Here is a 14086-nt window from a genome sequence, read left to right on the forward strand (position 1 = left end):
TAAAAGTGTCCGTGATGGAGGGAAGAGAGGCTCCAATGATCTTCTCAGCTGCTCTCACTATCCATTGTTCAAACAATGAAAATTGAGTTTCCCTGCTCTAAAGAGAAGAGGAGTGAAAGTCAATAGAAGCAAGACAGAATATACATGTGTGCATAAGTTTTAGATAGGTGACACAGTGAAGTTGCAAGGAGTAGAGGAGGGGAAGATAGATGAGTTTAAACATCTGGTGTGACATCAACTATCCAAAGTGGACAGTGCACAGGTCAGACTGAGATGGTTCAGTTGTTTGGAGGGGAAGGATAGTGGATATACTGGATAAAGGATCAGAGAAAAAGAACACAGAGAAGATTAATGGGTGTAAAGGAGGACGTGCGGAGGGCTGGTGTGACAAATGATGATGCAAGGCACAGGTTGAGATGGATTGAGATGGCAGATGAACCACCGTAGCCACCCCTAAAAAAGGCAGATGAAAGAAGAAACAAATAAACAAACAAACAAATACTACTACTACTACTAATAATAATCATAATAATAACCACGTATAAAGGAACAGTTTGGGAATTTGTATGATACAGATTATAGATCAGTCGGGCACCCGCAAACATCTGCACGCACCGACTCACATGAGACTTTGTCGCCCCCTAGCGCGGGGAAGAAAAAACGCACAACCGGTAGTTTCACTTTTCTTCCATTGCTCGTAAAGAGTGACGATCTTTGAAAGAAAGCAAGAAACGGTCGTGAAAGCGTTTTAAGGTCAGTGATGATTGCAAATCTGAAAGATATCCAAAGAATGCGACACACCGTAACTGCCTCGGGCGCAAATAGAAGATCTGTCGATATGCGCTAAGAAGATTGGCAGTCGAGATGTTTTTGATTTTCTCTACTTCCTTGACTATCGTCTGGCTGCAGCGTGGCTTTTCTTAACGCTCGTAAATGTGTTTTCACATCGTGTAGACACGAGCACGCAAAAGCGCTTCTTTTTTGCAAGTTGGATGAATTTATTTATTTTATTAATTTGATCAGATTTATTTTAAACTTAGCACAGATGTTGGCAACTTTGCATCCAGTAACATCTGCCGTGTATTACAAGCAACATCTGGTTTAAAAAGGCATTTTAGAGCAGCTTATTATTTGTCAGTTAGTTACAGACTAGTCGTGGGAAGCAGGAAGAAGGGGAGTAAGGGGCGTTAACCTCACTGGTACAATTTTACACACGAAATTTACACTCCTGTTGATATTGGACAAACATGTACGCAATACACGAAGTCGACGTGTTTTCTAGTCTTTCGTTTCCACATAGCAGTCTGGATAGCTCAGTAGCTTTGACATTACAATGATATATTTTTTGGTGTTAGCCTGCTGTTGCTTCAAATAACCAGCTGCAAAGTGTCTAGACATTTTTTTTCCTACAATTTAATGAAAAATATTCTCTGGTGATGGAAACTGGGAATAGTTTTCTGTGTTGATGTACTTTCCTGGTAACCCCCAACAGAGGGAGTTGGACTATCAAATATGTTTCGATTCCTATTCACAGTTGTGGCGTCTTTCACTGAGAGATGTCATGTTCTGACTTTTTGCCATCATCATTTTGATTTTCATGCGCACCATTAATGCAAAATGAAAACATTTTACTGTTTAGCCTTGCATTCAGCTTCAAGAGTTTTCCTTCTCACAGTAACAGTGATTGTGTTTCTTCCAGCAGATGGCAGAACCAGGCAGGACTGTGAAGGTGTGTGGACTGCCCACAGACATCGAGGATAACACACTGAAAGACAAGCTACTGATTTACTTCCTTAGAAAAAGAAATGGAGGAGGGGAAGTAGACTCTGTCACCTTCCTCAAGGCAACGCCTCTGGCTGCTCTCATCACCTTCGAGGACAGCGGAGGTCAGTACGTCTCGTCATCTGCTGTGTAGATCAGAGGGATTACTGTCTGAATAACTAAATGTTCTGTGTCAGCAAAAATACTGTTCATTAGTTACATATTATACTGACTGTATTAACACTAAACAACTGTAAACCAACCAAAGATGGCATTCATTTACAAAGTAATAGAAAGGTACTACACTGTCTGCTGCCACCAGTGATTTACACTAAACTGGAATGTTGGCATTGAAGTCAATGGAGTGGCCAGTTGTAGAAACACTTAGTCAGGATGCTTCACAGACTGTGATTGATTTCTCTCTAATGACCCCTCTCGCACAGTGGCACAGAGAGTTATTCACTACAGGCTACACGTTCTGGATGTGGATGGGAAGAAGTATAAGCTCACGGTAACTGAGCATTGTGAAGATTTCGACCCAGATCAGGTAGATTTAGCTGCCGCTCTGCACAATTTCAACAGATACAGTGTAAAATTATTAGTAATTAATTTGTTTTTCTCTTTTCTTTTTCTCATCATCATAGGTCGTCTTAAGCTTATCAGCAACAATTGACTACAGCAAGCTTCCAGGGGGAATCATGGCATTGACGAGCCTTCTTCAGAGCCACCACGATGTCCAGATCAACTATACTGCTACTGAGAAATGCTCTACAATATTTGGCTCTTACTCCACAGTGCAGGCAGCTTTGGCACAACTACTGGGCCATCCAGGAGGCTCAAAGTCAGCAGAAAACTCAAAAGACTTGAGTCAGCCTACTTCCAGTGGTTTCCGGTCTGTCCAAAAAGCACAGAAGCATTATACACAGGAGTCAGAAGATCAGAGCAGAAAAGCCAACAAGCAAAGAGACAACAAAGAAAAAAATCACATTGACAGGCCAACTGACAACTACAGTTTAAGTTCAGAAAGAGACCTGACACCTGGTGGTTACACCTGGGAGGACACTGGTCAGGCAGATGGAGCTGCTTTGCAGCATTCTACAACCTCGGCGGATGATTTCTCACTAATTATGGATGGAGACATGTTTCAGTACCTGCAGAAACACTGCCGGAAGGAATACCAGCATATCCTGAAGCAGTATGGGGTTGAAGTGGTGGATGTAACAAGTCAGGGTTTGACCACTCTGTTTCTGCATGTTACAGCAGCAGTTGGGGAAGATGGTCTAGAGGAGGAGCGCTTGAAGATAGCCAGAAAGGCTATAAGTCAGCTTCATGAGGACATTGAGGCCAAAATCCGTCGATCCCAGCTGCCCAAAGCTTTCCTGCACCCCAGTGGAGGCCTGCAAAGGGCAATTGAGAACTTAAGTGTCAGACTTCCCAAACTTATTCTGAATGAAGATGAAAAAAATATTTATATTATTGGAAGCAGTAGTGATGTGTCAGAGGCCAAGCAGTTTCTTCTCCTGGACAATGTTAACCAGCGAGATAAAAAGGAAGATGTGGCTAGTCTCCTGAGATTTCCCTCATATGGTTCAAGTTTATACCCTCAGACTGATGAGGAGAGATTCACTCTCCCCACACCCTCCACTGTAGCATCGGTGGATGATAAGCTAGATGAGATGCTGAAGTCAGAGGAAGATGAACGAAGAGCCGAAGGAGCCCGAAGGTATAAACTAGCGGCTCGGTTTAAGGATTCTGGGCTAGCTGCGTTAAGCAGTCGACCAGCTGACTTCACTTTACGAACAAACTCATCTCCCAGCAGACAAACACGCCAAGGGCCAATGTTAGGGTATGATGTACTCTCAGAAACAGCAGGGACTTCTGGTGAGGCAGTTTCCAGAGCAGTACCCCAAAACACAGGAGGAGACATTTTGTTCAAGACTGGATCTAGTTTGGCATCTTCCTCGCTTCAAAATAGAACCTCTTTGAATCCAGATTTAATAGATGCTCGACCTAAGAATTCATCATCCCCTTTTAGTGGTACACAGTTCAGTTTGTCAGGAAGTCCTGCACCTCAGTCTGCTGGATCCGGATCCACCTTGAAGCGTGCCAGTAGTTTCTCAGGAACGCCTCAGCAGAAGGCTCAAGTTATGAGTCCGAAGAGTCAAGAAGATAGCAGCAAGTCCACAGTCAGAGCCAGGGGCAGGTCTTCTAGCTTCAGTACCCAAACAGGAAGGGACAAGCAGGAAGTCTATACTGCAGATCTTACAGTATCCAGGATAATGTGGAAACATATAAAAGAAGCATACAGCTACCGAGTGGAAGACCTAGCTTCTGATGTCCAGTTAAAAGACAGCAGCTTAGGTAGTCATGAGCTGACTGTAACCATAAGAGGAGCAAACTCATCCAAAGTGACTTCATGTCATCTAGGTTTGCAGAAGCTGGTTGACTCAGTTAGTTCAGACTTCTCTGTGCAGGAGTTGTCCTTGTCTGAACTGGGTATCACTGACAAAGCAGATGAAACCTTACAAGCTTGTTGTTCTGAAGTGCGGAGCCGCTTTAAGAAGGTTACTATCGAGATATTAGCCAAGAGCTTATACCTTCTTGGTCCACGGCAGTTGTGTTCCCAGGTAGGTGCTACCCTGCGGGAAGTATTTTCTGGAGACTCGGCTCAAATACCTGACAAATACCAATATTCCCCAACTTCTTTTCAAATGAATGAAGATAAAAGCACTAGCTTGCACTTTAACAGTAACTCTCAGGTGATTAGAGAGAGCCAACCAGGCAATGCTGATGGTACAAGTAGGAGTCGGGAATGGAGGACAACCTACAGAAGTGACTTTGGTGGGAGGGAGATCGTGAGTGGATCTATTGGTCTGGCAAGGCAAGATCATGTCATTAAGGAGAAAGTCAAGCCTATAGATCCAATGGAGATGGATGGACAGAAGGCTAAGTCATTTGTCAGTCAGTCTACACCAGGAAATGATAGCGTGAGGGGTCTGAATGGTGTCGGATCAACATTAACCCGCACTGAGAAAGGGACCACCTTACCTGCTACGCAGATAGGCAGTGTAGGTCAAGAAGAAGCAGAGATCCAGAACACCCCAGGGGAAGCCAAACCAGGCCAGGAGAGGCTGGGGAACATCTGTGTTTGTGGAGAAACTGGGATATCTGTGCAGAGAACAAAATGTGGAGCCACTCTTTGCTCAAAGTGCTTGGACACGGTACATGTCCGCTGCAGAGTTTGTCACGAGACGGAGCAGAAACCTCGGGGCATCCTGGGCAAAATTGTAAGATCTAAACTAAACATCACTTTGCCAGGTTACAACAAGTTCTGTACTATCAAGATCACTTACAGCATTCCCGATGGTATCCAAGCGGTGAGTGGCTTAAAAACATTTCTCGCTGATATTTTGTTGTGCTTTATCTGAATGAGAAATTACATTGGCGCACCTTCTAAGCTTTCATTTCAGAGACATTTCAGGCTGCTCAGTTAGGACCTTTTCTTAAATCAGTTTAAATAGTTCAATTCTGTACAGAGTCCTTGTTACACATCAGGTGTGTGCAGACATATTAAAGCTCTGAGTTATGATTTCTCTAATTTTAAGTATTAGTTTGTTGTTTACCTGTGTTTTAGTTGACTCCTACAGGGTGTCAAGAAAGAATTAGCTAAACTTCAGAGGCATATTCTGATTCACATTGTTGCTATGAGTTCATATATGTGTGTTTCCTGATCGGCTGAGATCTGCAGATATCAGCCAGTATTCATTATTTTGTTGTTAAAATAAAATAGGCTGCAGTTACAATTCTGACCTTCTCCTGCAAAATAGCATGCAGCTATAGGCTGCCTTTCAGCTTATACACTGCAATACCGAGACCTTGTTCATGACTGCGCTCTTTGTCTTGCGTTTTATCAGGATGGGCATCCATCCCCTGGAAAACCATTTAAGGGAGGGCTATTTGAAGCCTACTTCCCAGACTGTCAGCCGACAAAGAAGCTGCTGCCCAGGCTGGAGAAAGCCTTCAGGCAGGGACTCACCTTCACAGTGACAGGCAAAGGGACAGATGCAAGGGTGACCTGGGACGGCATCCCACACAAGACCAGCTTACAGGGAGGCAAATCAGGGTGAGTGAAGCCAGCGAGGATGTCTGAGAGAGCTGCAGAATTAAAGGTCATAGTCAGTCCATGGACCTGACCTGAACAATGTTCTCTTTGTCTCTCTCAGGAATGGGTACCCAGATTCCACTTACTTGACGCGCTTGTCTGAGGTCTTGACCTCCCTTGGAATTGAGGAATCAACAGAAAAGGCCCATGATTAAAACATGTAAAAAATGTATTTTTTTCCTCGTTTTATATATAAAAATAGCAGTATATTGGCGATCTTTGTGTTTACAGCACTGTTTTGCGGTTTTGATTAGTTGACAATCACACTGCTTTGTTATAGTGAGATGTTGATATCTGATCATCCTTTAATTGTAGTCTCTTTTAAATAATGGAGTCATTGAAGACTGAATTTTAATTTTGTAACGTCCTTTACCAATTTTCTTTTAACAAGTTGTTCAAGAGGGAAGGGCCTATAGTATTTCACATGACATTTTTTTTTTAAAAATACCGTTTCAGGTTATTTTGCAGAACAAATGAATATTAAAGTCTTCAATATGCACAGTACTGTATAGACCAAAAAATTTGCACCGCACTGTGTGATTGTAGTCATCATTTAGTTTAGGAACAACAGACAGTAATTTGTAAAATATTCAGAATTTAATAAATTAATTGTCAAAAATCTGTCTTTGCTTCTGGGCACCGAAATAAAAAAGCACATTTCCTGTCTTTTTTTTTATTATGCTTTTTTTTTTATTAGTCCTGGAAAACATGTAAGGCATATGGTAACATTACACACTGAAGCGTTACAAGCTCTAAAGGCCATGTGGAGAACATGGCACCACGCAGTAAACCCAGAGTCAAGCACAGAAGCAGCATCAATTCAAAGGGTTTAAAAAACAAAGTTGAGACGAGAAAGTGTGTTTGCAACCATTTAAAAACAAAGAAGGGCAAAAAAAAAAGAAAGGACAGAGTCTCTGTCCTTTTTTGTCCAAAACAAGACAAGAAAGGACAGAGTATAGGAAATATAGAAATCAACCTGTTGGGTATGCCTTGTAGAAAGTTACCAGCGGTCACTGACAGGTGTGGAGTAGGATGGATGTGAAGTGGGTTTCTGAAGCATTCCCAGAGATAGGTTAAGATGTCTTGTAAATGTACCAGCTTGCCATGGAGGTTCCCATGCTGAAGGGTCTCAGGTGACGCAGGGGGGCAGCAGGCTGGCATTCTCCTCTCTCACACACCACACAACTACATGACTACTAAACTAATGTGAAAGACACAGAACGGTACATACACACATGACTTATTTTGTTGTTGTTGTTGTTGACTAAACATCCATTCTAGTACTGTACATGACACGCCCAGCCAGGTTGTACTTCCTTAGCATCTTTGCAATGCAGCTGCATTGCAATATCTCAAAAACGACTGCTAAGGATAATAGCTGCAGGCAGATGTGGTCGTTTGAGTTCGTAGTGTAGCGAACACAGTGGCTCTGACTGTGGAACTAAGCCACTTTCATCCTCCCTTTTTTGACTGAGAACACTAAAGCTTACATAAAATGTGAGTACTGTGAAGGAAAATCGGTGTGACAGTTTGTGCAGTTAACTCAGTGAAACAATGATGTGTGTGTTAGTAAATTCAGATTTAAGTGGGTTCCTACATAGGGAAAACTGCTGTTCGGAATGACCTGAGAAACCATATAGAAGAAATAAATCACCACAAAGCTGAACGGTGGGTGGCTGTGAGGGACTACAGCTTCAAGCCAAGACGGATAGAAAAGTAGCTGCTGGAAATACAACACTCACTTTCTTTAGATCTAAAACTATGAGTGACAGTATAATCAAATTTAAAATGTTCAAAAAAAACAAAACACTTTAATTTTTTTGGAAAACTTTGAAATACTTTTTTTTCGTCCCTCCCTTGCATCTCTGAGTTGTTAAGTACTCTTGCATAAGTGTCTGGAATGACTGGGAAACCATTTCAAGATGAGATTACAATTCAGCTTCACCACGGCGGAAAAGCTCTCAGGCTGCAGGCCACAGTAGGAAGGGGTGGGTTTTACTTTAACCGACGGATCCACTTGAACCCGAATTCAAGACGCGAAACACCCACCCCGCTGATTGAGTTCATGTCAAAGGCATCTCAGTTCAAAATTCCCCCGGGGAAAATGTTGAAAGAAAAAAAAAATAAAAGGGATTTTAATCTGTTTTCCACATGCAGATGAATGCATGCAATTTCAAATTCCAGATGTCAAAGTAACGCTCTATTTTCTTTGAATGTGTATGCAGAAGGAAGAGGCTGATATGGAGAGGAGTTTTTGGCTGGCTGCTGGACTGCAACTGTTGCACCGGCCAAGAGGTTTTGCAGATGCAGCACAGGAAAAGAGGAAGGACTCTTAATAATCCTTGAGTGAACTGAGATCAACTGCAAAGCGGAAATGTTGTGTCTGGGGCAGGCCAGAACTGAGCTATGATTAGCCAATAAGCAGAGGCTGTGCTCAGCTGTGTTACAGTACTGGCTTCCCTGCACAGCTGTGTAAAAAACATCTGGTCCCTCACTTGTTATACAAACCATTTTGGAAACAAACTGAAAGAAAAGAAATCCATAGAGAGGAATAGCACAGAGATTTGGAGCTGGGGGAAATTTGCAGATTTACGACCGTCTTTTGGTGTGGTGGAGTTTTGAGTCTTAAATCCACCATGTTTTGTTCCTCTTCACTGTATACTGATGGTATAGCTGTAAACCAACAGAGGGAATCGTCCTATTGGGGCTGATATGATGTGAGACCTGGTAAAACACAGCGAAAAGCATTTACTAAATACATCTCAGATTGAGGTAAGGAGAGGCACAATACAGGCCGATGCTTCAGCAAGACTACAACCAATCACCAAATACAGATTGTGTTAAACCTTTTATAAACTGCAGCAAAATTCTGTCAGCACCTGTGAGCATTTTGGGATATAAATCTGACACAATGTGACAACTTGTGTGATTTTTTCTCTCTTTTCTTCAAGGTTGACGGAAATGCATCCAACAACAGAATTTTCTTCATATTTTTTTATGCACTGTTAATATTCAAAGCATGGACAGAGGAATATACATACAATTTGGCACACATGGTTTAAACCAACAGAAAGACTTCATCACATTTAAAGAGGAGTGCAGGTTGGCAAGTCCCCACATAAGAGTATGAGCTTTGAACTTTAAACCCTTGGATAACAAAAAACAAACAAACGAACAAAAATATAAAGGTAAATCAAAAATAACATAGTAAGTAAAACATCTTTTTTTTTTTTTTTCTCATTTCAAAACTGAAGCGTTTTTTTCTCACATGGCACTCGGAACAGAAGCACCGTCCACAGGTTCACAAAGGGAGCCCAGCAGATTAGAACAGAACACTAACCAGAGGCTGACAGGACACAATCACTCCCCACACCAGCGTGCCGGTCGCACTCCAGCCCACGTCGCTTGGACCTGCTCCGCGTTTTACTTCCCACAGTCAAGGATGGATGAATGCTTTGATTTTAGCTGCCACCCAGGAGAAGTTGGCAAGCTGAAAATGAGGGGACTTTTACATGAGTTTGTGTGTTTCTGTGTGTGTGTGTGTGCCACCTGTGCTTTCAGTGAGCTTTAGCAGATACAGTGGGAGCGCATGATGGGAAATGGGCTGCAAATCTGGAGCAAAATCAAAGCCTGTGCTGGACTGGAGTGCGACCGCCATGCTTGCAAGTGCATTAAGATCAGCGAGCAGAGTGCAAAATACTAATACCAACTGTCCTCATAATACAGGCCTCTTATCAGAAGGAGGGAGAGATAGAGTATGATGTGTTGGTTGGTTTCAGAGCTACATCGTACTGTAGCAGAGTAGTGTAAGGAGGGAACGTCTGGTAGGAGTTTGGGGGGGGGGGGGGGTGCTTTTAAAACCTGACAAATGACCTGAGGACACACGCACATCTTCACACATAATGGCACACCACACACAGCACATGAGGGAGGCCACTCATGCTAACACAACAACTTTTTTTTTTCTCCGTTTTTTTGGAAACATTTTTTTGTTTTTGTTTTTTTTTTTTTTACAAAGTCACTAGTCACCATCTGAGTCTCGACACAGAGGCCAGACTCACAGACAGGCAGTGAGGCGGGCAGGTGGATAAATAGTCAAGGTTTAAAGTTGATTGACTCAGACGTGAAGGATTTGGCGCGATGAAATACGAAGGACTGGCCTTGAAGGGATAATTCACTCTCCAAGAAAAAGAAAAGAAACAAATTTAGATGGTCTCAGTGCTCAGTTTTCAAGAGACTGGCTGTAAAGGTGTCTAACTTCTCTTGAACACAGTGAAACTATATGGCACTTGCCTCAGGTGCTCAAATGAAATGCATCTGAACAGCTCAGCAGCAGTATCTTTTTCCAGGAATCATGGCCCAGTTATGCAAACAAATCCACAAAACTTGAGAACAGCAGACTAAAAGAAGAGTGCAGCTGGCTGTGCAAAGTAGGAAGCTATTAATCTAACCACTTGGTTGTGAGCATGAGCTTCTTGTCATGGGCAGATTCACTCTTCCTTTTGCACAGTGTCATGTGTAGTTTGAGGAAAATAGTTTGACCACCTTAAAGCAAGTGCTGTCCAATTTCATCATATTCAAGAGGAGGCAGACATCGCTCTATCTCTATATAGAGTCTTAAAGGCCTAAGCCTTTAAGACTCTATGATTCAGCTCCTCATTCTCAATACATTTTACACCTGTTGAAGTACGTGTCGACAGCACCAACTGTTGGCAAATGTAGACTAAGAAAGCAGAAAGGAGAGACTCTGGGAGAGGGGGAGAAACAAACCACAGTGCCATCTCTGACGAGCCTGACGCCTGTTGCTATGCCGACCATAGAGAGGGAAGTGGAAAGAGGAGGGAGAGAGTGGAGTAGTGCAAGTGAGAGAGAGAGAGAGAGAGAGAGAGAGAGAGAGAGAGAGAGAGAGAGAGAGAGAGAGAGAGGGGAGGAAAGGCAAAGTATGGACGCCAGCTTGAAGTGAATTCTCCTCTCTCAGGTCAGGATGATCGACAGGCGAGTGGTCGCTGTGAAAGGAGCCATGGAATTCCTCAAGGAGGAGTGAGGAGGAGCCTTATCCAGAGTGAACTAAAAACTAAACTGGTATTCACCTTCTTAACTTGCTCATTTCAGACGATTCGCTATCTCAACATGACAGTGCTTCATTCATCACACTCCGAGAGTGTATGTTTGTGTGTGTACTTGTTTAAACAGAAACAAATTCTCCCTTAATTGGCACTGTGCACTTCTTGCCAACAGTTGGTCAGCTAGAAAAATCTGTAACTAAGGAGAAGGAAGCTGAGCAATGATTTCTGCCTCTCTATTCAACGTTGGACTGAAAGGCTCATTATGAGGCAAATTCATATTCAGGCTAGTGCAAAACCGCAGATTCTATATTATCTTCACTTAATTTGGTGGGAACGAATGCATTGTTGAGAGGTTTTCGCCTTGCTTTATATGAACACCGATACAAGCTTCGAGCTAAGTGCACATAAATGACAACCAGGGTTAGGTCTTGCAGTATTAACACTATTGTCTGAGCCATAAAACATCATGATAAAAGCCATGATGCAAATATCTCCAGAGGAGGTGCACCAGCCAATCACAGGCATCTCTGACTCATCCTTGGTGACATAACTAAGCGTTGGACACTGAGAGCAACGTGTGGGTGGGTGTGGTTCTCTCATTTTACTGCCCGTCTTTGTGCCTGTCTGTGGGTCCGGCCTGAGGGTGGGTGGGCAGGGGCGGTGGTGTGGGAGGTGTGTGTGTGGGGGCAGGGTGGGGACTCAGCACAGTGAGGGGATGGGGAAGCAGAGGTGGCAGGTGGAAGTCAGAGCAGAACAATTTAGCACAGTGGGAGTTGAAGTGCAGAGGGGCACGGGGTCGAGGGTGGGGCCGGCGTGAGAGCGGGGATTATTGTTGTCAGGGAAACAGTAATTTTCCCCAGGCCTGGACCGTACCCACAATCCTCCATGGTCCTTCTGTCTCTGCCATTATCGTTATGTTATTTTTTGGGTTTTTTTGGCCGTTTCCACTCAATGTCAGAGAGGAAGATCGGTTCGAAGCTTCGATGTGATCAGAATCTTTAAGACATAAATGCAAGAAAAGGAAGGGAGGGGGAGGTGGGTGGAGCCAGGTCTGAGTAATCGCTGTCATTGTGGACCCAAAAGGTGATGGAGAGGGGATGTGAAAGACTGACAATGCTGTGATCATTTTCTAATCCATCCTTCTAACCCATTCCCATTCTTACTTCCCCCCCCCCCCCCAACCCCACCCCATCCATCTAAATTGCCAAATCCATCCCCACAATCCCACACCACACCCGAGATCCCAAGACACAAACTCCCTGCTGGTCTGCTTGACTATCCATCCATTCAACCCTCTCACTTCTCCTCCTTCTTGGGTTCTTCCTTCTTCTCCTCTTCCTTCTTCTCCTCCTTCTTGGGCTCCTCCTTCTTCTTGTCATCCTTCTTGTCATCCTTCTTCTCCTCCTTCTTGGCATCGTCCTTCTTCTTGTCGTCCTTCTTCTTATCCTCTTTCTTCTTATCCTCTTTCTTATCCTCCTTCTTGGTCTCCTCCTTCTTCTCTTCCTCGGGCATCGGCTCTGTAGTGAGGATCACTTTGCCGATGTTGTTCCTTTCCTGCATCTTTCTCATGGCATCACCCACCTGGAGGAGAGAGGGAGAAGCTGATTATTTAAGGCGAGACGAAAGAGCAAATAGCGAAACGGAGCAAAGGGAAGCTTTTAAACAGTTCTCTTTGAGACAGAAGAAGCTAGTATCATCCCTCCGAAAACATTCCCACAGCAATATGTGTTTCTTTACATTATCTGCCTCCAATTTCCCTTCTTGACACCACAGCCTGGAAACAAATATTGCAAGCTTGCTCTTCAAATATGACTTTAATATGCAGTATATGAGAAATTATATTTGTTTAGATGAGACTTTAATAATCTTTGAGGGGAAATGAGATTGTTGTAGCAGTGCACAGCAAATAAGAAGTGGTAACAGGATAACGGAGCAAATGGAGGGAATAATGAACACTTCAAACATGCATTATTTAATTATTTAGTGTGCCTTAAATATAAAAATAGTGAATGTTTTAATGATAGGCCAACTAAAATCAAAATCACTTTTTGCTTCATTTTATCAAATTCACCCCCCCCACAATACTAAGATGTTCTAATCACTACGCATTAGGAAGGAAGTAACAGATTTCCTCAAGAAGACGGAGTGTAATGCTGGTTTTCGAACCTGTGTTCAGTTTTGTAAGTTTAAAAATGTAACTTCTGCAAAACAAATTTGCATTTACCTTTCGAGACAATGCCCACAATGAATTAATGAGTCAGTAAACCAACAGACAGCGAGGAATTTTATCACATACGCAATGTGAGCTATGTCAGCTTTTGGTTGTTGTGCATTTTCCACTTGATGTACCAGTAACCAACCATTTTAATTATATGATACAAAATCAAGGTAAATCTATGGTCTTCGTGATGCTTTAACAGTTTGAGATTAAAAGATTCACAGGTAATTTGTCACAGTTATTAAGATGTACTTCAAAATTCATCCACTGTGTTATAGTCCTGTGGATATGCAGAATCTGTATGCATGGGTAACTTGAGCCATTCTGGTTTCCATTTTTTATCTGAAGTTGAGGCAATATGGACCTTTTGAGTAGGCTTTGATTACATGGAAGTAAGTAGTCTGTGTTTAAAGCAAAAGAGGGAATACTTTGCTGAAATGCAAACTTGAAGCCACTGGCTTTCAACTGATGACAACTTAGGTATTGCTTTTTAAAATTTAATCTACATTTATAAACATTCATTAGCTTCATAATAGCTGATGGCTCTACTACAGCTCGGCTTGGAAACTTTCCACTAAAAATACATTTTGCAGTAAAACTTTCAAAGTATTGTGTGATTCAGATTGCTGAAGCGTTAAGCCTAAACTTAAGAACTGATTTTCTTTCCTAAGACCAAGGATTGAGGATTTTATGCTCCATCACTTCAAGTAAAATTGCTTTTAAGAAGAGATTTCTTTGCTGGCTAGAATGAACAGGATTATAGTGACCAAAAAATGTGGTACTGTAGAATTTGGCATGTCATTCTTATTGAAAGGTTGACCTGGAAAAATGTTACACCATCCTATTGAGGTGCTTATTGGGTTAAAATGATTAGAAAAA

At 42.6% G+C, this 14086-nt stretch overlaps 2 protein-coding genes across 3 annotated transcripts in view; one reads left to right on the top strand and one right to left on the bottom strand.

The window, feature by feature from the left end:
* The first annotated feature begins 626 nt into the window (after positions 1-626).
* On the top strand, positions 627-6358 carry LOC146519694 (uncharacterized). Of its 2 annotated transcripts, none has more exons than XM_085155574.1 (6): positions 627-753; positions 1703-1886; positions 2205-2308; positions 2406-5138; positions 5676-5884; positions 5985-6358. In XM_085155574.1, the coding sequence occupies exons 2-6, from the start codon at positions 1703-1705 to the stop codon at positions 6076-6078; spliced, it is 3324 nt and encodes a 1107-aa protein (XP_085011700.1). In that variant the 5' UTR covers positions 627-753; the 3' UTR covers positions 6079-6358. The 2 variants fall into 2 exon arrangements, with proteins under 2 accessions (XP_085011700.1, XP_085011701.1); XM_085155575.1 differs by having other exon boundaries at positions 643-753; positions 1700-1886.
* Positions 6359-8902: 2544 nt separating this feature from the next.
* vat1 (vesicle amine transport 1) overlaps positions 8903-14086 on the bottom strand; it is a 31587-nt gene continuing 26403 nt past the window's right edge. Inside the window, exon 6 of the mRNA XM_085155584.1 lies at positions 8903-12570. Within this exon, the coding sequence (XP_085011710.1) occupies positions 12286-12570 (285 nt within the window). The 3' untranslated portion in view covers positions 8903-12285. The remainder of the gene's footprint in view (positions 12571-14086) is intronic.

This window comes from Neolamprologus multifasciatus, chromosome 4 (genome assembly GCF_963576455.1).
Source record: "Neolamprologus multifasciatus chromosome 4, fNeoMul1.2, whole genome shotgun sequence".
NCBI lineage: Eukaryota > Metazoa > Chordata > Actinopteri > Cichliformes > Cichlidae > Neolamprologus > Neolamprologus multifasciatus.

What these genes read in the sequence shown, in the direction of transcription:
- LOC146519694 (XM_085155574.1), top strand. Translation starts at nt 1,703, where the DNA reads ATGGCAGAACCAGGCAGGACTGTGAAGGTGTGTGGACTGCCCACAGAC. An exon ending in TTCCCGATGGTATCCAAGCG is followed by an intron (nt 5,139 to 5,675) that starts GTGAGTGGCTTA and finishes GCGTTTTATCAG; the next exon opens with GATGGGCATCCATCCCCTGG. An exon ending in TTACAGGGAGGCAAATCAGG is followed by an intron (nt 5,885 to 5,984) that starts GTGAGTGAAGCC and finishes TGTCTCTCTCAG; the next exon opens with GAATGGGTACCCAGATTCCA.